The sequence below is a fragment of the Nicotiana attenuata genome, unplaced genomic scaffold (assembly GCF_001879085.1).
Source record: "Nicotiana attenuata strain UT unplaced genomic scaffold, NIATTr2, whole genome shotgun sequence".
Classification (NCBI taxonomy): Eukaryota; Viridiplantae; Streptophyta; class Magnoliopsida; order Solanales; family Solanaceae; genus Nicotiana; species Nicotiana attenuata.
In genome coordinates this window covers 173294-197177 of record NW_017670828.1, presented here as the reverse complement: position 1 = coordinate 197177, position 23884 = coordinate 173294, and the positions used below count along the sequence as shown (strand labels likewise).

Below are 23884 nucleotides of genomic sequence, written 5' to 3'. Positions count from 1 at the left end.
GGTTTCTAGTTAACCCCCCCCCCCACCCCCCCACCCCACCAACCCCCAAACCCATAGTTAGATTCTTGGAGAGAGAGAGAGAGAGGAGTGAGAGTAGGGTAAGGGTTATATAAAAATTCCTATATATTAACATTGTATTAATATGTCATGAATAGGTTTAGCGATGGATTTTTATTATTTTGACGACGGAACTTGTCGGTCGATAGTTTTTATTTTTGTTTTTGAGTGAGTGGAACTAGTAACTTGCAAAATAAGATATGCAACATGCTATAACATGTTACATTATATTGATAGTGTAAAAGAATCGTTATACTATCTGTATATATGAGTTAATTCTGAGTTGGATACTATTAGTGGGCTTAGGAGTTTTGTGGTGGTCCTTGTGTTTTAGGGAGTGATAAAAAGTTTTCTTTCCTCTTTCCTTTTTTGGCTCTAGTCCCCAGGGGCGGATCCAGCGTAGCAGTGTCGGGTTCATCCGAACTCAATACTTTTGATATGGAATATAAATTTATGTGCGAAAATTATCTAAAAAAATAAACAAATAGTAGATATGAACTCATAACTTTAACAATATAATATTTTCAATATTAAATTTTTCAGAAGTTGAACACATAAAATTCAAATTTTGGATCCGCCTATGCTAGTCCCCACACCCCCAAATCCATAGTTGGAGTCTTGGAGAGGGAGAGGAGTGAGAGTAGGGAAAGGGTTGGGGAGACTAAGAGTTGGATGAGTTAAACTTCTATATATTAACATTGTATTAATACGTCGCTAAATAAGATTAGCAATGAAATTTTTATTATTTAACGACGGAACTTGTATCTGTCGTTAACTTTTGTTCCTATTTTTGTAGTGAGTGGAACTACTAACTAGTAAAACAAAGCGTGCAATATGCTATAACATGTTAAATTATACTGATAGTGTGAAAGAATCATTATACTATTTGTATATATGAGTTAATTTTGAGTTGGATGCTATTATTATGAAGTTTAATTTTAGTGCACTGACGGTGTAGTTTTTTTTACACTACTAGGTTAAAGTAAAGCTGGAACACTGGATTAACTTTCATAATAAGCTTAATTAATTTGGTAATTAGAAAACAAAGTAAATAAAATCTGCTATAATAATTTAAAATACATTGCTATATCAATTTAAAATACACTAGTGGTGTGCAAAATATGTAAACTATTAGTGTATATAAGTTCCAAATCATAGTTTAAATTACTTCTTTTTAGTTAACTCAATAAACTGTTTATTATGTTAAGTAGTACTATGTACATTAATAATTTATTCATTCTTTTCTATATCCTCAGATTGTGAAACATATCACGTCAAGAGAAAAAAACAAACATCATTAACATGTATTACATAAACCATGCATCTTAGTTTCAATATATAATTATAATAACAGAAAAAACAAAACCATAACTTTTCATTTTTCTCTTTTGGTCTAAAAATAGAGGTTTTGTTTTGACTTAGTACAAGCTTTGAAGATAACATATGAAATATTAAACGATTAAATATAATAGCGTCTAGAAATATATGTTTTAATATATGGTGCAACTTGTTGTAAAAAGTTTAGAGAAGTAAAGTTTTGTATTTTCGTTGGACAAGGATAGTTTAAGAAAGCATTATAAATGTACGTCAAGTAATTACGCTTCAATCCCAAATAAATTAGGATTATGTTTATAATTCTTATTAATTATGATTCTCCATTTATATTCATTTCTAGCAAGTCTCAATGTTATTTATATTATGAAAAGTTATCGAAAATTGACTAGGTGGGCGTTTGGACATAAGAATTGTAAAATTAAAAAACAAGTGAATTCTTTTTTAAGTAAAAATGATATCTGATAATTAGAGTTGAGTTTGGACATGAATATAATTTTGGGTTGTTTTTGAAGTTTTATGAGTGATCTGAGTGAAAATTTTGAAAAGCAGCTTTTTGGAGTTTTTCAAATTTTCGAAAAATTTCAAAATTCATCTTCAAGTGAAAATTGGTAATTTTATGGCCAAATACTGATTTCGAAAAAAGTGAAAAAATTTGTTATGTCCAAATGGGCTCTAGGTTTATGCTGACCGCCAAGCGTTAGCCAATTAAAGTTATTTCTTATTCGAATTTGGGACCGACAATATAACGGGGAATTAAAAGACTACCAATGTAATTGGCCAAAAAATATTTTAAGAAGGTAGAATTTGAAATAATAAAAGTAGAAAGATGAAAGGGAATCTAAGGAGAATGTTGTGGTTGTTTGAACAAAAAAAGACACCAAACTGTAAAAAAATGATGAGACAATCAACAAAATGGTCCAAAAGATAAGTCCATCTGACACATTACCACCAATTCCCAAAGCCTAGTTATTTTCACTCTTTTTTTTTTTTCAACTTAATTTTTTTTCTTTTTTTTTTGTTGCATTTTTTTGACTTTTTGGATTATTCTTTAGGGCTTCTCAATCATGTGTCCTTTGTTTCACCATCTATTGCTTTGTCCTTCCAATTTTTCTGTCAATAATTTTCAAATATAAGGAAAATCCAAAACCATTTCCTTTGTTGTGTTTCACTTCCAAGAATATTTTTTTTGAATATCATTTACTTCCACTTTTTTAGTGCATATTTCGATGAAATAAACAATTTTACTCTTTCTCATTTCACGTCCTTCAATTTTTTTTAATTTTTTTTTATTTTTTGAAAAAGATTCTATAACATGCATTTTGTCGTGAACATTTAGACATCTATTTGTTTCAAGTGGAAAATAACTTTAAATTACTAGATTTGCAAAAGTCATATATCAAATATATATTGTTACACAAACAGCTGGCCAGAGCCAAAGTTCACTTTTTCTAGCCCTATACATAGATTATACACAATTACACATATATTTTATATGAATTATATACATATTATACATCGGCTATTTTTAGTTTAAGAAATTAGATTGACAGCTATTTGGGTTAATTCTTCTTTAGACTTTTATTCTATTTATTGTGGTAATTTATACTCCTAATGTTTTTAACTTAGAAAAATATTACTCAAACTTTAATTTGAAAAACCACATCTCTCTCTATCTTTTTTCCTAAATAAAAACGTGTATAAATGAACTATTTACATGCCTTTTCTAAATTATTTAGTAACATATATCCTATACTTCTGGTATGAGAGTTTTTAATTAATAAATTAAGTTTTAATTAAATGGAAAATAAAGAAATGACCTTACAAATAATCACAAGATCCAAGTGAGGGTCACGGGTACTTAGAAATTGTTGACTATGCTGTGAAGGATGCTCGGTTGGTCCACACACCCATGTTTTGTTCTATTGCCTTTATCATCTTGTCTCAAAATTATTATTATTATTATTATTATTATTATTATTATTATTATTATTATTATTATTATTTCTCAAAAAAATTATTGACTGTATCTTTAATTTTAAATTATTTAATTAAATGACATTGAGTTTTTGATAATTGAGAAATTTTTATAAACATATACAGTCAGATTTCTCTATAAAAAAATCTCTATATAACAACGATTTATTATAAGAGCAAAGTTTTCTCGGAATCGAGTTTTATGTTATGTTATAATATATATCCTCTATAACAATACTTCACTATACAACAACAACAATGACCGAGTAAAATTTCACTAGTGGGGTTTGGGGAGAGTAATACGTAAGCAGGTCTTCCCCCTACCCCGAGGGGTAGATAGGTTGTTTCCTAAAGACAAAAAACTTTACTATAACAGTTAAAAAAATATCAAAACAAATAAAATTGTTATAAAAAAGTTTGACCGTAGTAGGATAAAAAAAATTGGGCGGAAGTCATAGTAATTGGGACAATGAAAGTAACTTTTTCTTGGTTCTTCCCTAACATTTTATATTTAACTTAATGTATATGATGTGAAATGTAAAAGAATAAGATGTCATTTTTTAATTATAAAAGTACAGGTCAATGAGACACATCTAATCACGTGCTTATTATTTCAAACCTCAAACTTACTCTCCATTACACCCAAATTTTCTAATCTCACTTTTACTCTATACATGTGTCTTTTATATATAATAAATAGCATAATATTCCCAATAGTTTTAAGAAAATCTCTTTTATTCCTATCACACTCAAATTCAATTAACATGTCAGATTCTAGTACTATTTGTTTTGTTCATGTAACATGAGATAATATAATCTTCATCGGAATATCTTTTTGGATTTTAATATACAAGGTAGGAGAAACGTACTATCAAAATTTACTATTCTATTTGTAATAAGGTAAAAACTTAGTAGTCAACGAAGGCGCCTACTAAGTAGTAACGATCAGTGGCAAAATTATATTTATGTTAGTAAACTGTCTTCAAAATAAAACATTAAATTATGTAAAGTGTAAAATAATATGAGCATAATAATCTTTTAAAATAGAAACATGATTTATTTCGAGCCTAGAAATTTCTTGTGTGCCCTTAAATATTTTAATCCTCTCATTATTGTCTAAGGTATTCAGATTAATTCGTAGGATGAAAAAACTACTCTGTTATAATGGCACTTTAAATTACAGAATTTCGACGATCTCAAATGACGAAATAAATCACACTTGTTTTGGAAAAACAATGCAGAGAAGAGGGGAGAGATTTCAGAATGTTTAGTATATAAAAAGTGAAGTCAAGCCTCTAAAGTTATAGACAATGAAAGAGTGAGACAGAGAGGTGCAATCCAAAAGGTGCATTTTCTCATTCACAACTTAAATATTCAAGAATTTATCGACAAGATTAAATTCAGCTGAACTCTCTTCGTCTGAAAATTATGTCATGTATTTTCTTTTTAAGTTCATTTGACAAAATTTCGAGCCCACGAATTTCTTGTATGTACTTAAGGAATTTAATCCCGTCATTTTTGCTCAAGGTATTCGGATTAATTCCTCCCAGGATATAACGAAAAACTATTCTGTAATAGCGGGACTTTAAATTACAGAACTGAAGCGAACTCAAATGACGGAGCAAATCATACTTGACACTTATGTTTGTTTTGGAAAAACCGTGAGAGACATTTCAGAATGTTTAGTATATAAATAATGAAGCCAAGCCTCTGCATTTATAGACAATAAAAGGGTGAGACAGATAGGGGCGATCCAAAAGGTGAATTTTCTCATTCACACCTTAAAGATCCAACAATTTGTCGACAAGGTTTAACCAAACTCTCGTCCTCGAATAATTATGTCATGTATTTTCTTTTTAAATATATTTGATGAAAATTCTGGCTGCGTCACAGTAACGACATATATCTATCATGGACTAGGAGATAGAATTAAAAATATATAAGGTGGATTCCTAGTTCCCTACCCTATATACATGCCCCTAGTGAGCAGAATCCAACAGCACCACCGCTTAGTAGATGATGATGAACAAGAATGGGTGTCCTGTGACATTTTGCTTTCCCCCATCCGTGAGTTTTTGTCTGGTTCGATGAACACAATAAGCTTATCACATGCTCATTGCCCAACAATGAGAGCTATGCATCATTGCCTCATTGCTGTTATATATTATCATGCATCCCCTGCTATTACACTCAAACTTCTCTCTGTAACAATCTCGTCTGTTTCGATATTTTTTTGTTGTAATAGTAAAGTACAGTGGCGGAACCAGAATTTTCATTAAAGTGAGTCAAAATATAAAGAAATAAAGTCAAGGGGTGTCATTATATAATATATATATACATATTTTAAAAAAGTTACCTAGCTATACAATGTAATTTTCCGTGAAGGCGCGTCGGTTGACACCCCTTTGGTGCATGTGGCTCCGTCACTGGTGAAGTATTGTTATATAAAACATATATTATAGTAACATATAACATGAAAAATTAATTCCAAAAAAAATTGACTGTTATAATGAAGTGATGTTATAAAGGATGGTTATTGTGGAGAAGTCTGACTGTATATATGCAGACCCACATAAATTGGAAATATTTATCTGGTGCTACAAGCTTTAGAAATGTGATCTCTTTTTTGTTTATATATTTCTTCCCCATATTACGGTAAATAAAGAATCTTATTTCGAATTTCGACCTCAACATCTCGTTGATCATGGAGTTTTTTAATCACCATCAAAGGATGTGCTGCAGTGGATGGGGTTGCTCTTTTCCTTAACAAGAAGTCTCGAGTTCGAGCTCTGAATATTAAAAAATCCTTGGCAGGGACCGCTTCTCCCTGAATGGGCCCTACGCAGCTATAATCCGAAGGGAAATTTTCATAAAGCACTATCTTTTAGTAGTAATTAGCCATCTATAGATACCATTTGCTATATTATGGATTATAGATACCTTTTATATGGTTATAAGATGTATTTGATGTATTTAAGCTATTGTATTCATGAATACAGTAGCAAAAATAGGCGTGAATCAGGGAAGTCCAACTAATCAGTTGTTGTATTCGAGTGTATTCGACTATATTCATGGAGTGAAACATGGGATTACTGCTGGACAGATTATTGTATTCGACTGTATTTACGGCGTGAAATAGGGGATTACACTGTTTTTAAAACGAAAAGTGAATCAATTAACATAATAGACTCCTAATATAACTCAACAAACTCAATTATAACACATAATTTTTGTATTTCAGTTATAAAAAAGATTCTCAACCGAAAAATATCCCAAAAACATAGCAATCTTCAGAGAAATTATATAATACATCTGAATACATAAATTATATTAATTAAAAAAACTTACGAATACATTCATGGTATATAGCGAGATAGTGAATACAATAAAATACATAGAATACAGCGGGATACATTGAAATACAATGAGAAAAAAAGATAGTGAATACAATGAAACACATGGAATACAACGAGACACATTGAATTACAATGAAAAAAAGACAATGAATACAATGAAATACATGAAAATACATTGAAATATATTAACAGAAAATCAAGTTGCTCAGCCCCAAACTCCATCGTCTTTGTTCAAGAACAAACCAACCGGATTATATGTCGGCGGCTGCTGTTCAAGAATCAGTGCATCTATTATAATGGGATGGGGGCTTTGCACAAGAATCAGTTTAATATCAAAACCCAAGCCCACTGCTACGCCGTCATCTCCCCACGCTCTCATCGCCAAATTCTCCCTCCTTCACTTGTAAGTTATAAACCGTTCTTCATCTCTGTTTTTATCTTCAAATTCTTTTTGTATAAAAGGCGCATTGATTCGGCTTTGCACAAGAATCTGTTTAATGTCGGCTACTGTTCAAGAATCAGTGCATCTATTATAATGGGATGGGGCTTTGCACAAGAATCAGTTTAATGTCGGCGACTACTCTGAAGTGGGCTTTGCACAAATCCGGTGGAAGGAGGAGGAGATCGGAAATTTTAATGGGATGAGGGAAGAGAATGGGATGTATCAAAGTAGAGAGAGAAAGAAAACAGTGTAACTGATTAGCGTATTTAGTGGCTTAGGGCTAGGAGGTAACCAAAATTAAATATTTTGCTATAAACCCTAAAAGGTATCTATAGAATATAATTTTTTTAAATGGTATTTATTTAAAATAAATAAGGTGTTAACCTTTTCTATAGGAGGTAAAAATTCCTAATCCGAATATAGTCGAGCTCCAATATAAACACCAGATATCGGGTGAGGAAAAAAAAGAGTTTTTCAATCAATATTGGAATGAACAGAAAAGGGATCGAACATATTCCCACCTTTTAATTAAATGTGAGATATATTACGTAATTTAATATGCATGGAATATTTTATTATATCAAATTAAATAAGAATTAGAATTATGTTAATCTTTGGTCCAAGGACATTGATTGATGTTATTCTTTAGTTTTACTTTTAGATGTATTTGAGACGAGAACATGTAATAGTTACGTGTTGTAGGCCATGATATGAGTTATAGTAGTAACAAATATTAGCAGTTACCTATGGTTCCAAACAGATTACCATAATTAAAAAGATTCAACACAAAATTATTTTCCATTACGAAATATTAATTAATCATGGGATACAACTAATCTTTTGTAACGATTTCAAATTTTCGGTAAAAGAATGTCACGACTCCCCCTTCGCCCCAAAGGTCAATTTTTTTTTCATGTATAAATATTATATGTAGAATCCCCGTATTTCTTTGCGTATTTTTATTTTTTTTAATTTTTGAATCTTCTTAGTGAAAATTCTACTTCCGTCACTGATCAAGAGTGTCCTTTAATTTTTGTTGGTTAATAAAGGTTAGCTCAAACATATATAATATTTGTTTGTTTCCAATAACTATTCAAACATATGAAATGAGAAATAATTTTTTGCTTCCAACTCCTTTTGATAATGCCTCTGCCAAAACTCCACTGTAGCTTTGCCCCTCTTGTAATTTGGACGATTGTGTGTGTGGACACCCTAAAGTTTGGCCTTCATTTTTGAATGAAACTTTTGTTCCATTAAGTGGAATTGGCTTATTTCTGACAAGCCTTCTGTCTCTTTCTTCCCCTTATTACAAACTTTAATCGATTTATAATGAAAGTAGGGGTATTAAATGGGCGAGTTGAATTGACTTTGGGCGGGTCAAAATAGATTGAGTCAATAATTGGACGGTCATTTGACCTGCCCAAAAGTTAGGGAGAAATTCAAAAATAGCCAGATTTACAAGTGGTCATTCAAAAATAGCCACAGTTTCAAAAGTAATCAAAATTTAGCCACTTTTCATGTAAAGATAAATCTGAACGAAAACACTGTTCAAAGTCCGGAAAATACTCCAGCATAATATACTGGAGTTCCAGCATAAGTATACTGGAACTCCAGTATATTATAATGGAGTTCTAGCATAAGTATTCTAGAACTCCAGTATATTATAATGGAGTTCCAGCATAAGTATACTGGAACTCCAGCATAATATACTGAAGTTCCAGTATAATATACCGGTCCAGCATAATATGCTGGAAATTCATACACAGGTGCTATCTCAGGTATATTATGCTGGAACTTTTCGCGTGTTGGAGTTCCTGCATAATATGCTGGAAGTTCATACACAGGTGCACCGATCTCCAGTATATTATGCTGAACCGGTCCCTGTTGCAGCAAAATAGTGGCTATTTTTCAATGACTTTGCAAACGCTGGCTATTTTTGAATGACCAGTCCGAAAATTGGCTAGCCCGTGCTATTTTTACCAAAAGATGGGTTGGCCAAAATGAGCTATAATTAGGTCATAGCCCAACCCGCCCAACTCTTATCAAACTTTACTTAATATGTGTTATGAATTATATAATTACTAAGCAAGACTTTTTTCCTTTTGTTATCGTCATATATAACATATCAAACAGAAAAAATATTTCTAAGATAGTTTGGCAAAGTTGGGTAAATTTTAAAAATAGCCAAATTTACATCTAGTCATTCAAAAATAGCCCAATTTCAAAAGTAATCGAAATTTCTTTTTATATAAAGATAAATCTGAGCGAAAATACTGTTCAAAACCCGAAAAATACTCCAGTATATTATGCTGGAGTTCCAACATAAGTATACTTGAACTCCAGCATATTATACTGGAGTTCCAGAATAAGTATGCTGGAACTCCAGCATAATATGATGGAGTTCCAGCATAAGTACACTAGAACTCCAGCATAATATACTGGAATTCCAGCAAGTATATTGGTCCAGTATAATATACTGGAGTTTGGAGCACCGGTGCTCCAGTCTCCAGTATATTATACTGGAGCCAGCAAAGTATACCGGTCCAGCATAATATGCTGGAGTTCATACACAAGTGCACCGAACTCCAGTATATTATGCTGGACCGGTCTCTATTGCAGCAAAATAGTGGCTATTTTTCATTGACTTGGTAAACGCTGGCTATTTTTGATTGACCAGTCCGAAAACTGGCTATACCGTGCTATTTTTACGGCAAAGTTATTCATGGATTAATTTGGGCTTGAATTCAGTCCAACTTTGGGTTAGGCAGGTCATTTGTGCTCGGAACAAATTTGACAGCTCTAAATGAAATGTAGTTATAAAACAAACCTATAAATATGAGAGTAAAATTTGGTTAATCTGAGGTATTTTGAAATGTGAAATTCACTGTATCAAGATGTTTGACCGAGTTCAAAGATTTCTTAGTCCACGCTAGAGCTCCACTAAAGTCAGTGACAAAATATAAGACGATTTGCTAACGACACAGATCTTAATGTCTCAAAAGTATAATGGAACGGGTAATTTTAAAATATTTCAATTAATACATGGGTAAATTGAATATTAATTAACAAGAAATTCATTTTTATAAAGGAAAAATAAAAAGAAAATCAAACTTCACATTTTTATTTCAAACCCCAAGAGTTGTTCTTATGGAATTACTTATTTCGGTCAAGAGAGAGTTCTTATTAGTCTACCAGACAAAGTGAAGAGAAGAACTAATAAAAGTACAGCTTTAAGTTTGGAGTAAAGAAAAGTAGAAACTAAAGTACTGAACACTGGAGTTAGGATTCCTCTGGTGAGGAAGGTACACAGCTAGGTAACTTCAAATACATATAGACACGAAGGCAAAGACAAGTTTATATTAAGAGGTAACAAAATATTTATTCTTTCAAATTCTTGACTTTTAGATATACCTATAATATAAATTAGATATATAGCTATTTTGATTATTAAGTATTTCTTGCTCATCCAAACCAAAATTAAAATTTTTGGACCTTTCATCTTTCTTAATCGAGACACTGCTTGGCTCGTGTCGTTCTAACAACCGACAAGGAGTATGATGTTTAGCTTAAAGTGTATATATTTATATGTATATCGGCTCATGTTTTACTTTTGTTTCGTGGATTTAGGATGTAAAATGGGTTGATTTATATTAATTTGAGGTATTTTTTATGTGTAGGAATTATCCGGGAGCAATTGGGAGCGAAAGGTGCGAGATTAGAGCCAAAACGGACGAAAAAAGAAAAAGTTGAATTTTCAGCGCCCCACACTACCTGTGGCGCCCCGGACAGAAGGTGCAATTTACCAGCGCCAGGGACGGCGCCTAGTGCTGGGCTGGACGCTGGTGGCGTGATTTCTGTCCAACTTCGCCCGGGACAAGGTTATTTCGGCCCAAGACTCCCCGAACTCGTATAAAAGGGGTCCTAAACCTAATTTGGAGGGGATCCAACATACTTTGAAGGAGAATTCACATGGAGGAACACACACCACGCTTGGAGGAGGCTTCTAACTAGTTTTTCTTCTCTTCTCTTCTTTTAATTTCATAGTTTATTAGTTCTAGACTTGTGGGATGCTACATGAATGTTGTAGTTTGAAGCTTGAATTGTTCTTATTATTTTATCATGTCGGTTTATTTATTCAATCTTGCGCTTAATTATTTGATTGTTTGATCGCCAATTGAATACTATCTACAAATCTAGGATTGAACTCGGGAGAGGGAAGTCTAGATTGCATATAAGATTGAGTAGAGCAAGATCTTAACTCTTAGGGGGACCGAATTTGTAGTTAGGATAGGAATATACCTAATCGCCTTGCTTGGTTACTATACAAGAATTATTAATGCGTTCTTGTTAATTCTAACTCTAATTCCATAGGAATATAGGCGTTAGGTTAGCTTGAATAGACGAGTAGTACTTCGAGAGAAGGCTACGAGTAATATTAATCCTGTCAATCAATAAACTAGATAAATTAGTTAGACAATTTAAGTGAAAAACTCAACGGGATTGTTAGCTAACCCATAACTCTACAATATCGTCTCTCATTGAATTCGTATCTAATTTCGCCAACTTGTTCCTTTAATCTCTTTGTTTGCTACTCTAGATTAGTTGTAGTTAATTAATCACACTTTAGAAAATCGCTCGAATAGATTAATTATCTTAGTTTAATTTAGTTGATAGTTAATCACAAGTCCCTGTGGGTACGATATCTGGACTTACAATCTGATATTACTTGTCGACCACGTATACTTGCGTGTGCGTTTGGGAGCAATAGAGTACTTCAGTATATGATTACACGTAGTAACTGGGCGTCCTATTAATCTCACCATCCACCCGAAAGAGACTGGGAAGACTATCTGCCTTCCTGCTCGAACCTTTGTTGCCTGAGTTATATAGCTGACTACGAGAAAGAAGGTTCAAGATATGGCCTATGAGATGCTCATTTAAAACCTTTGTTAGGAATTGTAACACTTTTTTGTAAGAATTCGAGTGGCTACTTCTAACAAGAATTAACCCAAATATCTAACCGCTTAAACTAAAAATAGCCGGTGTAGGTATATTATATCCATCATTTATGTATTATATATGTATAATTGTGTATAACCATTTTATAAATTATGTATATGATTAGAAAAAGTAAACAATGAATATGACCGGCTATTTGTATAAAGATCCCTTCTTCTAATCTCCACCTGGCCCACAAAGAATAGAATTCCTTATTGGGTCAAGTGCTGAAGAAAAGCTCGATCCTAATATAGTTGGTCGTTTAGTCTCACTATTTTGTATTGGGGAATTACCAGCTATGTCTATTTATAAGTAGCTCATTATAAAAAATGGCCAATTGATAAAATATTACTAATATTAGCCAATTAGCTATTTGTAACAGAAAAATAATATTGAGCTATGGCCGACACTGCTGCTCTCTTAATGGCTGTCACATCATTTCTGTAAACCATTTTGCTCCTATTATTTTCGCATAAAAATTTACCCATAATCTTTATGCTCTGTCCCATCACCATATTCTTCCAAATTTCCTCTGCTTCTTCCTCTGCATTTCTCTGTTTCCTCCTAAAAACTTCTGTTACATCTAATCTTTGAATTTTCCATCCCTTAACATTTATTAGTCTCTTTATTTTCTCTAGTTGTTGACTAGCTAGTATACAGTTATTGATCTTCACTTCATTAATAGCTTCCTTTAGTAGCATCTCGCGCGTCTCCACGTCTACTGAGTTTGATAATTCAGCTCGAAAATAACTATCGAATTCTGGTACGCCAATTGCTTTGTTTTGAGTGGGTGCTATTAGAATAGATTGGGCACAACTTAAGGAGCTTGAATCTCAGTTTTCAGATGATTTGGTGAAGTTTTGAGGTGGTTTGAATTGAAAATTCGAAGTAAAAGCTGAACATGAAAAAAATGATGTGTATCACATATGTATCATATTTGTATCAATTGTTTATCACATGTATATCCATGTATACCTGTGTGTGAGATACATGCGTGATACATGTTTGATACATGTGTCGTAGAAGACTTTTTTGAACTCGATTTAATTACGAACTTCGATACAAAACCAGTCCAAATCACCTCCAATCTTCCTCAAATTTTGTATATTTACTTATTTATATATTTTCAATGAATTTCAACTATACCTATTGGAAAAGTTCCTTTTTTGTTTAGATTATTAGAATATTGTATAGATTTTTGTATTTCATCACCTTATTTGCTACCCCGTCCATGAAATTTCCTTTTCGTCTTGTATCCAATGTTGCTAATCACGCTTAAAAATATGGAAGGCAATTTTTGCATGTGATTCTTTGAGAGAAAGAACCCTATTATTTGGTTTTTCAATTTTTGTTGGCTAGTTTTGGTAAGTCTATGACTAATGGCTAGAGGTCGGTAAGTTGAGATTTATTTGGAACATTTGTGTAAGTTTCCCTTTAGTATTTACTAACTCCAGCCCATACAAGGCAGAAGAGTTACAGAAACTATGTTATTAATTCTAGATTGAAAATTATGTTTTGTTGTGCATTCACATGTTGAAATTCAATATTTTTTTGTTAATTGCAATACAGAATTTGAAAAAAAAAATTGGGTTAATTTTGTTGTTTTACTGAATATTGGAAATGAAAAAAGTGAAACAACACAGTAAGACGGAAGCAAACAGGGCAGCATGGTTACTAAGTTCCCGTAATACGCGGGGTCCGGTGAAGGGCCGGACCACAAGGGTCTATTGTACGTAGCCTTATCATGTATCTCTGCAAGAGGCTGATTCCACGGCTCGAACCCGTGACCTCCTGGTCACATGGAAGCAACTTTATCAGTTAAAACGGAAGCAAACAAGAGGACAACTGTGAAATCCTACTAGTAGGGACTTAGGAGGGTAGTGTATACGCAGACCTTACACCTATCTCGAGGGGTAGAGAGGTTGTTTCCGAAAGACCCTCGGCTCAAGAAGACGAAAACAATCAATATATCAATACCATCAATCAGTGGCGGATCCAGGATTTTAAAGTTATGGGTGCTCGGCGATAAAAACTTCAAAAGAAGAGGAAAAATGAATTTACTTATGGGTGCTCGCTCAATATTTATCTAAATATTTGTACAGTTGCCTATATAAATTTATTAATATGGTCAAAGTTAATGGGTGCTTAAGCACCCACAACTTCCTAGGTGCATCCGCCACTGCCATCAATAAAAACCATAGAAAAAAAATAACACCATCACAGAACCAGAAAATAGATGGAAAGCAAAATAATAACCATAAATAAAGCCCGGCACTAAGAGGAACGAAAGACTAGTGAGAACTCAACACTAACCACTAGCAGTCTAAGACTAAATCCTAACAGATTAGCCTCACTCTGGTGCGCCACGAGGACATAAAACTTATTTGAATCTTAGAACCCTGTGATCTCTTGACTAATTGATATCAGGACTTCTTTTGGTTTAGGATCTACACATAATAAAATTTTCTGGAAAAAAGAAAGAAAAAAAGACCAAAAAAAAGTATTCTATTCTAAATGCCACTTGCATCATAGATAAAATTAATGTAACAGAATTATATATAGTAACAAAATGAATGACAAAGGATTACTACTACATAAAGTTAGCATCAAATAAAGTAGTCTAAGCTAATTAGTTATTACGTTTTACATCCAAATGCCTCTATGAAATATTATTGTATATATATCATCTTCACTTCCATCTTCTCCATCAAAATCTTTTCTCATACTATCGCCAAAAGAGCAAGCCATTTTATAAAAATGGTGTACAAGATAGAAAAGATTTCAATGAAAAAGATAGAAAGTAAAGATATTCGATACACAAATTCTAGTATCCAGAACGTATTGGCCTGACTAATCTGTATTTTGAGTTACACAAGATAACAATCAGCTTTGCGCTATATAATGCTTTACTTGACAAACCTATGATTAGGAAAACAAAGACGGGTGATCTTTTTATACTACTGTCAGCCACGAGAATAATTCTAAAGAAATATTTCATTTGGAAATTCATTTATGATCAGGAAAAATCAGATTTGTATTGTAATCTAGATCCTACAGTTACCATTTTTCAGAAAAAATATGCTATTTTTTCTTTTGTTATTTTCTGTTCTTTAGAAGAATATTAGGTAAATCATTAATGAGACATGGTATCATATCTTGACATATTGAGTTTTAAAGTTTCTTATACTACTACCAATTAAATGTGATACCCAGTGTGAATAGGCAAGTGTTAAACTTGTTTGAATGGTTGTTACCTATTGTATTGTATCGTATTGTTAATTTAAATACAAAGTTGTTTTGATGATCGCTTAAGAGAGATTCTTGCATCTCTACAATGAAATGAAAAGGAGCTTCAACAATTCATAAAAGATTAGGTGTTAGCAACGTGATTTTTGCTACAAAAATCATACGAGACTACGTAATGTTATAGCAACGGAATTTTTGCGATTCTAAGGAGTACGGTGCAATGTTTCTCAAGAATATTATACATTTTTTCCTACTTTGATCCGCCATTACGTGTTTTTCGCAAAAGATATGTGTTAGAGGGGCTGTCAAGAGAATCGGCTCACGTATGTTAAGGCTAATCCTTCTTTCTTTTGGCATGATCCAAGTAACGATACGTAAACGTAATGCTATTCCATAAGTGGTTCTACTCTTAGCAGTTAAGGATGTCTATGTTATTCATTCCTGTAAAGTAATATTCAAGCATGTCTAAGTATGTTCCTAAGTCTCTATTGAGGTGTATGATAAAGATGTTAATGTTCATAATATAGTGATACATGCATCTTCATGCATTTAACACCGTGCTACGGCCGGTTGGGCAGCCATGCATATTCATTTACCACCGTGCTACGGCCGGTTGGGCAGTCATGCATCTTCATTTACCACCGTGCTAACGGCCGGTTGGGCAGACATGCATTTACCACCGGCTACGGCCGGTCGGGCAGTTACCACCGGTTAGGCAGTTATGTATCATTATTTACTACCGGTTAGGCAGTCATACATTTACCACTGTGCGATGGCCGGTCGGGTAGTTACCACTAATAAGTTGGGCAGTCATGCATCATACTATATGGATAATAGAAATAGTCTCAAAGAGAAGCATTATATATGTAAGTATAATAAGTATGCATATACGGTGACACTTCAGAGATTCAGGTTAATTCTTATATATCTTTAATTAATGTTGACTTATTGTTATGTTTCAATTCTGCCTTACATACTCAGTACATTATTCGTACTGACGTCCTTTTGTTGAGGACGCTGCATTCATGTCTGCAGGTATAGATATCAGTTTGACGAGCCCTTATAGTAGACGAGATTGGCATTCAGCGAAGGATCGGTAAGACTCCACCTCATTCGGAGTGCAGCCGGGTCTATGAGTCATCATGTCAGAGTTTTGCTATAGACTTATGGGTAGGCCGGTACCTTGTCCCATTTGATGTCAAATAATGTTAGAGGCTTTATAGACATAGGTTCATTTTGTACAGTATGTCAGAGGCCTTGACGGCCCACATGTATTCATGTTTTAAGAACGATGGTTCATTGATATAGAGTTGTGGCCCACTTATAGTTATACATTACGAGTTGTGGCCATGTTGGCCCATGATAGTTACAAAAAAAAGAGTTACAGAGTGGTTTGCTCTGGCCAGTACGGCACCGGGTGCCAGCCACGCCTCCCCAGGTTTGGGGCGTGACAAAAACATTTTCCAAAACACCTTCTCAACCTTCCCCACCCTATTCCCCACCCTCACCAACCCACTCCACATCCACCCACCCAACCCCACCCCCTCTCTCCTAAATTTTTTTTACCGTCACCACCCACCCTCGCTGCCCCTTGCATTTTTTTGTTAGTTTCAAATTTCTTGTTTTTTTCGTATTTTCTGCACCACCCACCCACCACTACCCCCCACCTCGCAACTTAAAAAAAAAGTTTTTTTTTTTTTTACTTTTTTTTATTGTAATCTTCTAAAATTTTTGTTTTTTTCGTTTTTCTGCACCACCCCACCCCACTCGCCCCCCTCCCCCCAGCCCGCAACTAAAAAAAAAAGTTTTTTTTTTTTTAACTTTTTTTTTACGTTTTACGTTAATTCCTTTTACTAAACGTTTTTTTACGTTTTTTTCGGTTTTTCCTTGACCCTACCCACCCCACCCCTACCTCCGACCCCCTCCCCTACGTACCTACTTAAACTTAAAAAAGGTTTTTTTTAACTTTTTTTACGAAGTTTAATTTCTGGTTTTTTCGTTTTCTCGCCCATTCCCCCCCCTACCCCCCCCCCCCCGGTCCAGGAAAAAATATGTTTTTTTATATATTATCAGTTTTAGTTTTTTCATCTTTCGGTTTACAGGTTAGAAATTCTACAAGTTTCAAAGTTATGAGTTCGGAGGGTTATGTGTTTGGAAGTTTATGGTTTTAGAAATTATAAAGTTTACGGGTTCGAAAGTTTATGGCTTCATGTTTATTGCAGTGGCAAAGCTAGAAATTTTTCCAAGGGTGTTCAAATTTAAAAGAAGTGAAAAAAATTTCCGACAAAGGGTGTTCAATATGTGTCTCTAGAATTATTTATGAATATTCTTGATAAGTTATTTTCCTTAATTTGCGTACCAAACACCGGAAAATGAATAAAATTACTATTTATTTTCCAAAAAAATATTTTCTTGGAATATATTTTTCACAAAAAATATTTTCCGTTATACCAAATACATCCATAACATTTGTTTGTTTTCCAAAACTATTCACACATATGAAATGAGAAATAATTTTTTGCTTCCAACTCCTTTTGATAATGCCTCTGCCAACACTCCAATTTAGCTTTGGCCCTCTTGTAATTTGGACGATTGTGTTTGGATATGGTGTGTGTGGACTTTTGAATGGAACTTTTGTTCCATTTAGTGGAAATGGCTTATTTCTGACAAGCCTTTTGTTTCTTTCTTCCCCTTACAAACTTTAATCGATTTATAATGAAAGTAGGGTGTCAAATGGGTGGGTTGGATTAGTTTTGGACGAGTCAAGATAGATTGAGTCAAGATGAGCTAAAATTAGGTCATAGTCTAACCCGCCAACTCTTATCAAGCTTTACTTAGTATGTGTTGCTTTCTTATGAATAGTATAATTACTAAGCAAGATTTTTTTCTTTTGTTATCGTCTTACATAACATATAAAAAAAAAAAAATTCTAAGATAGTTTGGCAAAGTTATTCATGGATCAATTTGGGCTTGAATTTAGTCCAACTTTAAGGGTTGAGATAAGTTTGGTCAAGATGGGCTGAGTTTAATAAATGAGCAGGTCAATAACTAACTCAACCTTCAACGGATTGGGCGGGTCATTTGGGCTTGGGCCAAATTTGATAGCTCTAAATGAAAGATGGTTATAAAACAAACCTAAAAATATGAGGGTAAAATTTGGTTAATGTGAGGTATTTTGAAATGTGAAATTCATTGTATCAAGATTTTGACCGAGTTCAAAGATTTCTTAGTCCACGCTAGAGCTCCACTAAAGTCATTGGCAAAATATAAGACGATTTACTAACGGCAAAGATCTTAATGTCTCGAAAGTATAATGGAACGGGTAATCTTAAAATATTTTAATTAATACATGGGTAAATTGAATATTAATTAATTATAAATTCATTTTTATAAAGGAAAAACAAAAAGAAAATTAAACTTCCCATTTTCGTTTCAAACCCCAACAAGAGTTGTCCTTATACAATTACTTATTTCAGTCAAGAGAGAGAGTTCTTACTAGTCTACTAGACAAAGTGAAGATCAGAACTAACCACCAAAGGATGTGATGCAGTGGATGAGATTGTTCTTTCCTCAACCAGAGATCTCGAGTTCGAGCGCTGGGTATGGAAAAATCCTTGGTGGGGAGCGCTTCCTCCCGAATGGGCCCTACGCGGCGCGAATCCGAATATAGTCGGACTCCAATGCGGGTACCGAACACCGGGTGGAAAACCAAAAAAGAAGAAGATCAGAACTAAAAAGTACAGCTTTAATTTTTGAGTAAAGAATAATATAAATAAAAGTACTGAACACTTTTAGAGTTAGGATTCCTCTTGTGAGGAAGGTACACATCAGGGTAACTTCAAATACATATAGACACGAAGGTAAATACAAGATTGTATTAGGAGGTAATAAAATATTTGATCTTTCAAATTCTTGACTTTTAGGTATACGTATAATATAATTAGAAATAGCTATTTTGATTATTAATCATTTCTTGCTCATCCAAACCCGTGTTTAAACTTTTGGACCTTTCATCTTTCTTAATCGAGACACTGCTCGTGCTCGGCTCGTGTCGTTCTAACAACCGACAAGGAGTACTTCAGTATATGATTACACATAGTAACTGAGCGTCCTATTAATCTCACCATCCACCCGAAAGAGACGGGAAAAACTATTTGTCATCCTGCTCGAACCTTTGTTGCATGAGTTATATAGCTGACTACGAGAAAGAAGGTTCAAGCTATGGCCTATGAGATGCTCATTCGAAACCTTTGTTAGGAATTGTAACACTTTTTTGTAAGATTCGAGTGGCTACTTTTCTAAGAAGAATTAATGCCATCCACCTAACGGCTTAAACTATAAATATTCGGTGTAGGTATAATATATGCATCATTTATGTATAATTATGTATAACTATCTGATAAATTATGTGTATTGCTGGAAAAAGAAAATAATAAATATGACCGGCTATTTGTGTAAAGATCCCTTCTAATCTCCGCCCGGCCCACAAAGAATAGAATTCCTTATTGAGCCAAGTGCTGAAGAAAAGCTCGATCCAAATATAGTTGGTAGGTTGGCCTTACTATTTAGTATTTACTAAATCCAGCCCATACAAGGCGAAACTATGTTTATATTAAGGAATTTTTACCTCCTATAGCAAAGGTTGATACCTTATTTATTTTAAATAAATATCCTTTTAAAAAATTATATTCTATAGATACATTTTGATTTTCATAGCCAAATATCTATTTATAGTTACCTCCTACTCTTAAGCCATAAAATACTCTTTGTATTATTTTTCTCTCTCATTCTTTCAGATTTTTCTCCACTCTCTCTCTCTCTCTCTCTCTCTCTCTCTCTCTCTCTCTCTCTCTCTCTCTCTCTCTCTCTCTCTCTCTCTCTCTCTCTACGCCAGTATTTCTCCATGGTTATCTCCTCTCTCTCAACAAATGTGTATGCATTAAAGGGAAAAAACAGATACTGATTCTGATCGGAAAAAGAAGTTGAATTTGGTTCAAAATCAAATCTTTTTCAACAAATCTGCACAAGTTCTTTGCATAGGGCTTCTGAAATTCCCCTGGCAGTACTTCCAACCATGTCTCCTCAACCAACAGTTCCTCTAACTTCACATATCTTACGCTATCACCATTTGCGTTTAACTTGGAGATTTTATCAGAGCACAGTTTGAGGTTCATTTTGGCCTTTGCAAGCGATTTATTGAACTCCATTCTCGACTTTTGATCGGACGTGAGCATTGTATCTTTGGGGTCTTTGTTGCCGCCGTCTTCACCCGACAATGAAGATGACAAGGCGCTGGAAATGAAGTTGTCAGCGGAAGATGGCGAGGAGACCCGTTTTAGCCGCTTTGCTGCATGTTGCTTGAATAGATCCATTAGAGTTTTAGGGTTTTTCATTGTAATTCAANATCTGGAGTAATGATGGGTTGAGCATAAAGGTAAATAAAAAGAAGTGTGTATTAAAAGTTCTTAGGGAGGTTAGTCACTATATCCAAATATATCCTACCCGTCTCTTAGCCTACATTACAACCTATAAAGACCTCTTGATCTTTGACTGAATGGCTCGATTAGTAGAATGTATTATATAATTTCTTTGAAGATTGCTATGTTTTAGGGGTATTTTTCGGTTGAGAATCTTTTTTATAACTGAAAATACAAAAATTGTGTGTTATAATTGAGTTTGTTGAGTTATATTAGTAGTCTATTATGTTAATTGATTCACTTTCCATTTTAAAAACAGTGTAATCCCCTATTTCACGCCGTGAATACAGTCGAATACAGTTGAATACAATAATCTGTCCAGCTGTAATCCCATGTTTCACTCCATGAATACAGTCGAATACACTCAAATACAACAACTGATTAGCTGGACTTCACTGATTCACGCCTATTTTTGCTACTGTATTCATGAATACAATAGCTTGAATACATCAAATACATCTTATAACCACACAAAAGGTATCTATAACCCGTAATATAGCAAATGATATCTATAGATGGCTAATTACTACAAAAAGATAGTGCTTTATGAAAATCCAGGTATGTCCATATATAAGTAGCTCATTACAAAAATTGGTCAATTCATAAAATATTACTAATATTAGCCAAATATTACTAATATTAGCCAATTAGATATTTGTAGCAAAAAAATGTCAATTTTTTGCTTTCTTTTGAGTGGGTGTTATTAAAATAGATTGGGTACATCTTAATTCTTAAGGAGCTTGAATCTCAGTTTTGGGATGATTTGGTGAAGTTTTGAGGTGGTTTGAATTGAAAATTCGAAGTAAAAACTGAACATGAAAAAAAAATGATATGTGTATCACACTATGTATCATTTGTGTATCACATATGTATCATATTTGTATCAATTGTGTATCACATGTATATCCATGTATACCTGTGTGTGAGATACATGCGTGATATATGTTTGATACATGTGTCTCAGCAGAATTTTTTGAACTCGATTTAATTACGAATTTTGATACAAAACCGGTCCAAATCACCTCCAATCTTCCTCAAATTTTGTATATTGACTTATCTATATGTTTTCAATGAATTTCAACTATACCCATTGAAAAAGTTCCTTTTTTGCTTAGATTTTTGGAATATTGTATTTTTTTTTTTTTTTGTATTTCATCACCTTAGTTGCTACCTCATCCATGAAATTTCCTTTCTGTCTTGCATCTAATGTTGCTAATCACGCATAAAAATATGGAAGGTGATTTTTGTGTGATTGTTTGAGAGAATCTTATTTATTTGATTTTTTAATTTTTATATGTACTTGGCTAGTTTGGTAAGTTTATGACTAATAACTAAAGGTTGGTAAGTTGAGCCTTATTTGGGACATCTGTGTAAGTTTTCCCTATATTAATTCTAGATTTGAAAATTATATTTTGTTGTGCATTCACATGTTGTTAAGATTTAATATTTTTGTTAATTGCAATACTGAATTTGAAAAAAAAGAGAGGGTAATTTTGCTGTTTTACTGAATATTGGAAATGCAAAAAATGAAACAACACAGTAAGAAGGAAGCAAACAGGGCAGCCTGGTAGCTCCCCTTATGCGCGGGGTTCGATGAAGGGCCGGATCACAAGGGTCTATTGTACGTAGCCTTATCCTGTATTTCTACAAGATGCTGATTCCAAGGCTCGAACCCGTGACCTCCTGGTCACATGTCAGCAACTTTACCAGTTAAGATGGAAGCAAACAAGAGGACAACAACAACAACAACAACAACAACAACCCAATGAAATTCCACTAGTGGGGTCTGAGAAGGGTAGTGTATACACAGACCTTACCCCTACCCCGAGGGGTAGAGAGACTGTTTTCGAAAGACCCTCGGCTCAAGAAGACGAAAAGAGGCAATATATCAATACCATCAATAAAAACCATAGGAAAAAATAACACCATCACAGAACCAGGAAATAGATGGAAAGCAAAATAATAACCAATAGATAAAGCCCGGACTAAGAGGAACAAAACAGTAATGAAAACTCAAAACTAACCACTAGCAGTCTAAGACTAAATCCTAACAGACTAGCCTCACTCTGGTGCGCTATAGAAAACATGATGACATAAAACGTATTTGAATCTTAGAACCCTGTGATCTCTTGACCAATTGATATCAGGACTTCTTTTGGTTTAGGATCTACACATAATAAAATTTTCTGGAAAAAAAAAGAAGAAAAAAATACCCAAAAAAAGTATTCTATTCTAAATGCCACTTGCATCATAGATAAAATTAATGTAACAGAATTATATATAGTAATAAAATGATTGGCAAAAGATTACTACTACATAAAGTTAGCATCAAATAAAGGAGTCAAAGCTAATTAGTTATTACATTTTACATCCAAATGCCTCTATGAAATATTATTGTATATATATCATCGTCACTTCCATCTTCTCCATCAAAATCTTTTCTCATACTATTGCCAAAAGAGCAAGCCATTTGAAAAAAATGGTGTACAAGGGGAAAAGATTTCAATGAAAAAGATAGAAAGTGAAGATGTTCAATACACAACTTCTAGTATTCAGAACGTATTGGCCCGATTAATCTGTATTCTGAGTTACACAAGACAACAATGAGCTTTGCGCTATATAACGCTTTACTTGACAAACCAATGATTAGGAAAACGAAGACGGGTGATCTTTTTATACTACTGTCAGTCACAAGAAATAATTCTAATTGAATATTTATTTGGAAATTGATTTATGATTAGGAAAAATCAGATTTGAATTGTATTCTAGATCCTACAGTTACCATTTATCAGAAAAAATATGCTAATTTTTTCTTTATTATTTTCTATTCTTTAGAAGAATTTTAGGTAAATCATTAGTGAGACATGGTATCATATCTTTACATACTGAGTTTTAAAGTTTGTTATACTAGTACCAATTAAATGTGATACCTAGTGTGAATAGGCAAGTGTTAAACTTGTTTGGATGGTTGTTACCTATTGTATTGCATCGTATTGTTA

At 33.5% G+C, this 23884-nt stretch overlaps 1 protein-coding gene across 1 annotated transcript; it reads right to left on the bottom strand.

Annotated features, from left to right (window-relative positions):
- Positions 1-12527: 12527 nt before the first annotated feature.
- LOC109243717 (adenylate isopentenyltransferase 6, chloroplastic-like) lies at positions 12528-20780 on the bottom strand. The gene is made up of 2 exons (XM_019410699.1): positions 20369-20780; positions 12528-12955 (listed from the first exon to the last, which is right to left on the bottom strand). The coding sequence occupies exons 1-2, from the start codon at positions 20778-20780 to the stop codon at positions 12528-12530; spliced, it is 840 nt and encodes a 279-aa protein (XP_019266244.1).
- Positions 20781-23884: the final 3104 nt, after the last annotated feature.

Bases quoted from the DNA above. Each gene is read 5' to 3' on its own strand.
- LOC109243717 (XM_019410699.1), bottom strand. From the start codon at position 20,780: ATGGATCTATTCAAGCAACATGCAGCAAAGCGGCTAAAACGGGTCTCC. The intron at 12,956-20,368 runs GTATCTGTTTTT...CTATTCTAATAG, and splicing joins TCTTTTTCCGATCAGAATCA to CACCCACTCAAAACAAAGCA.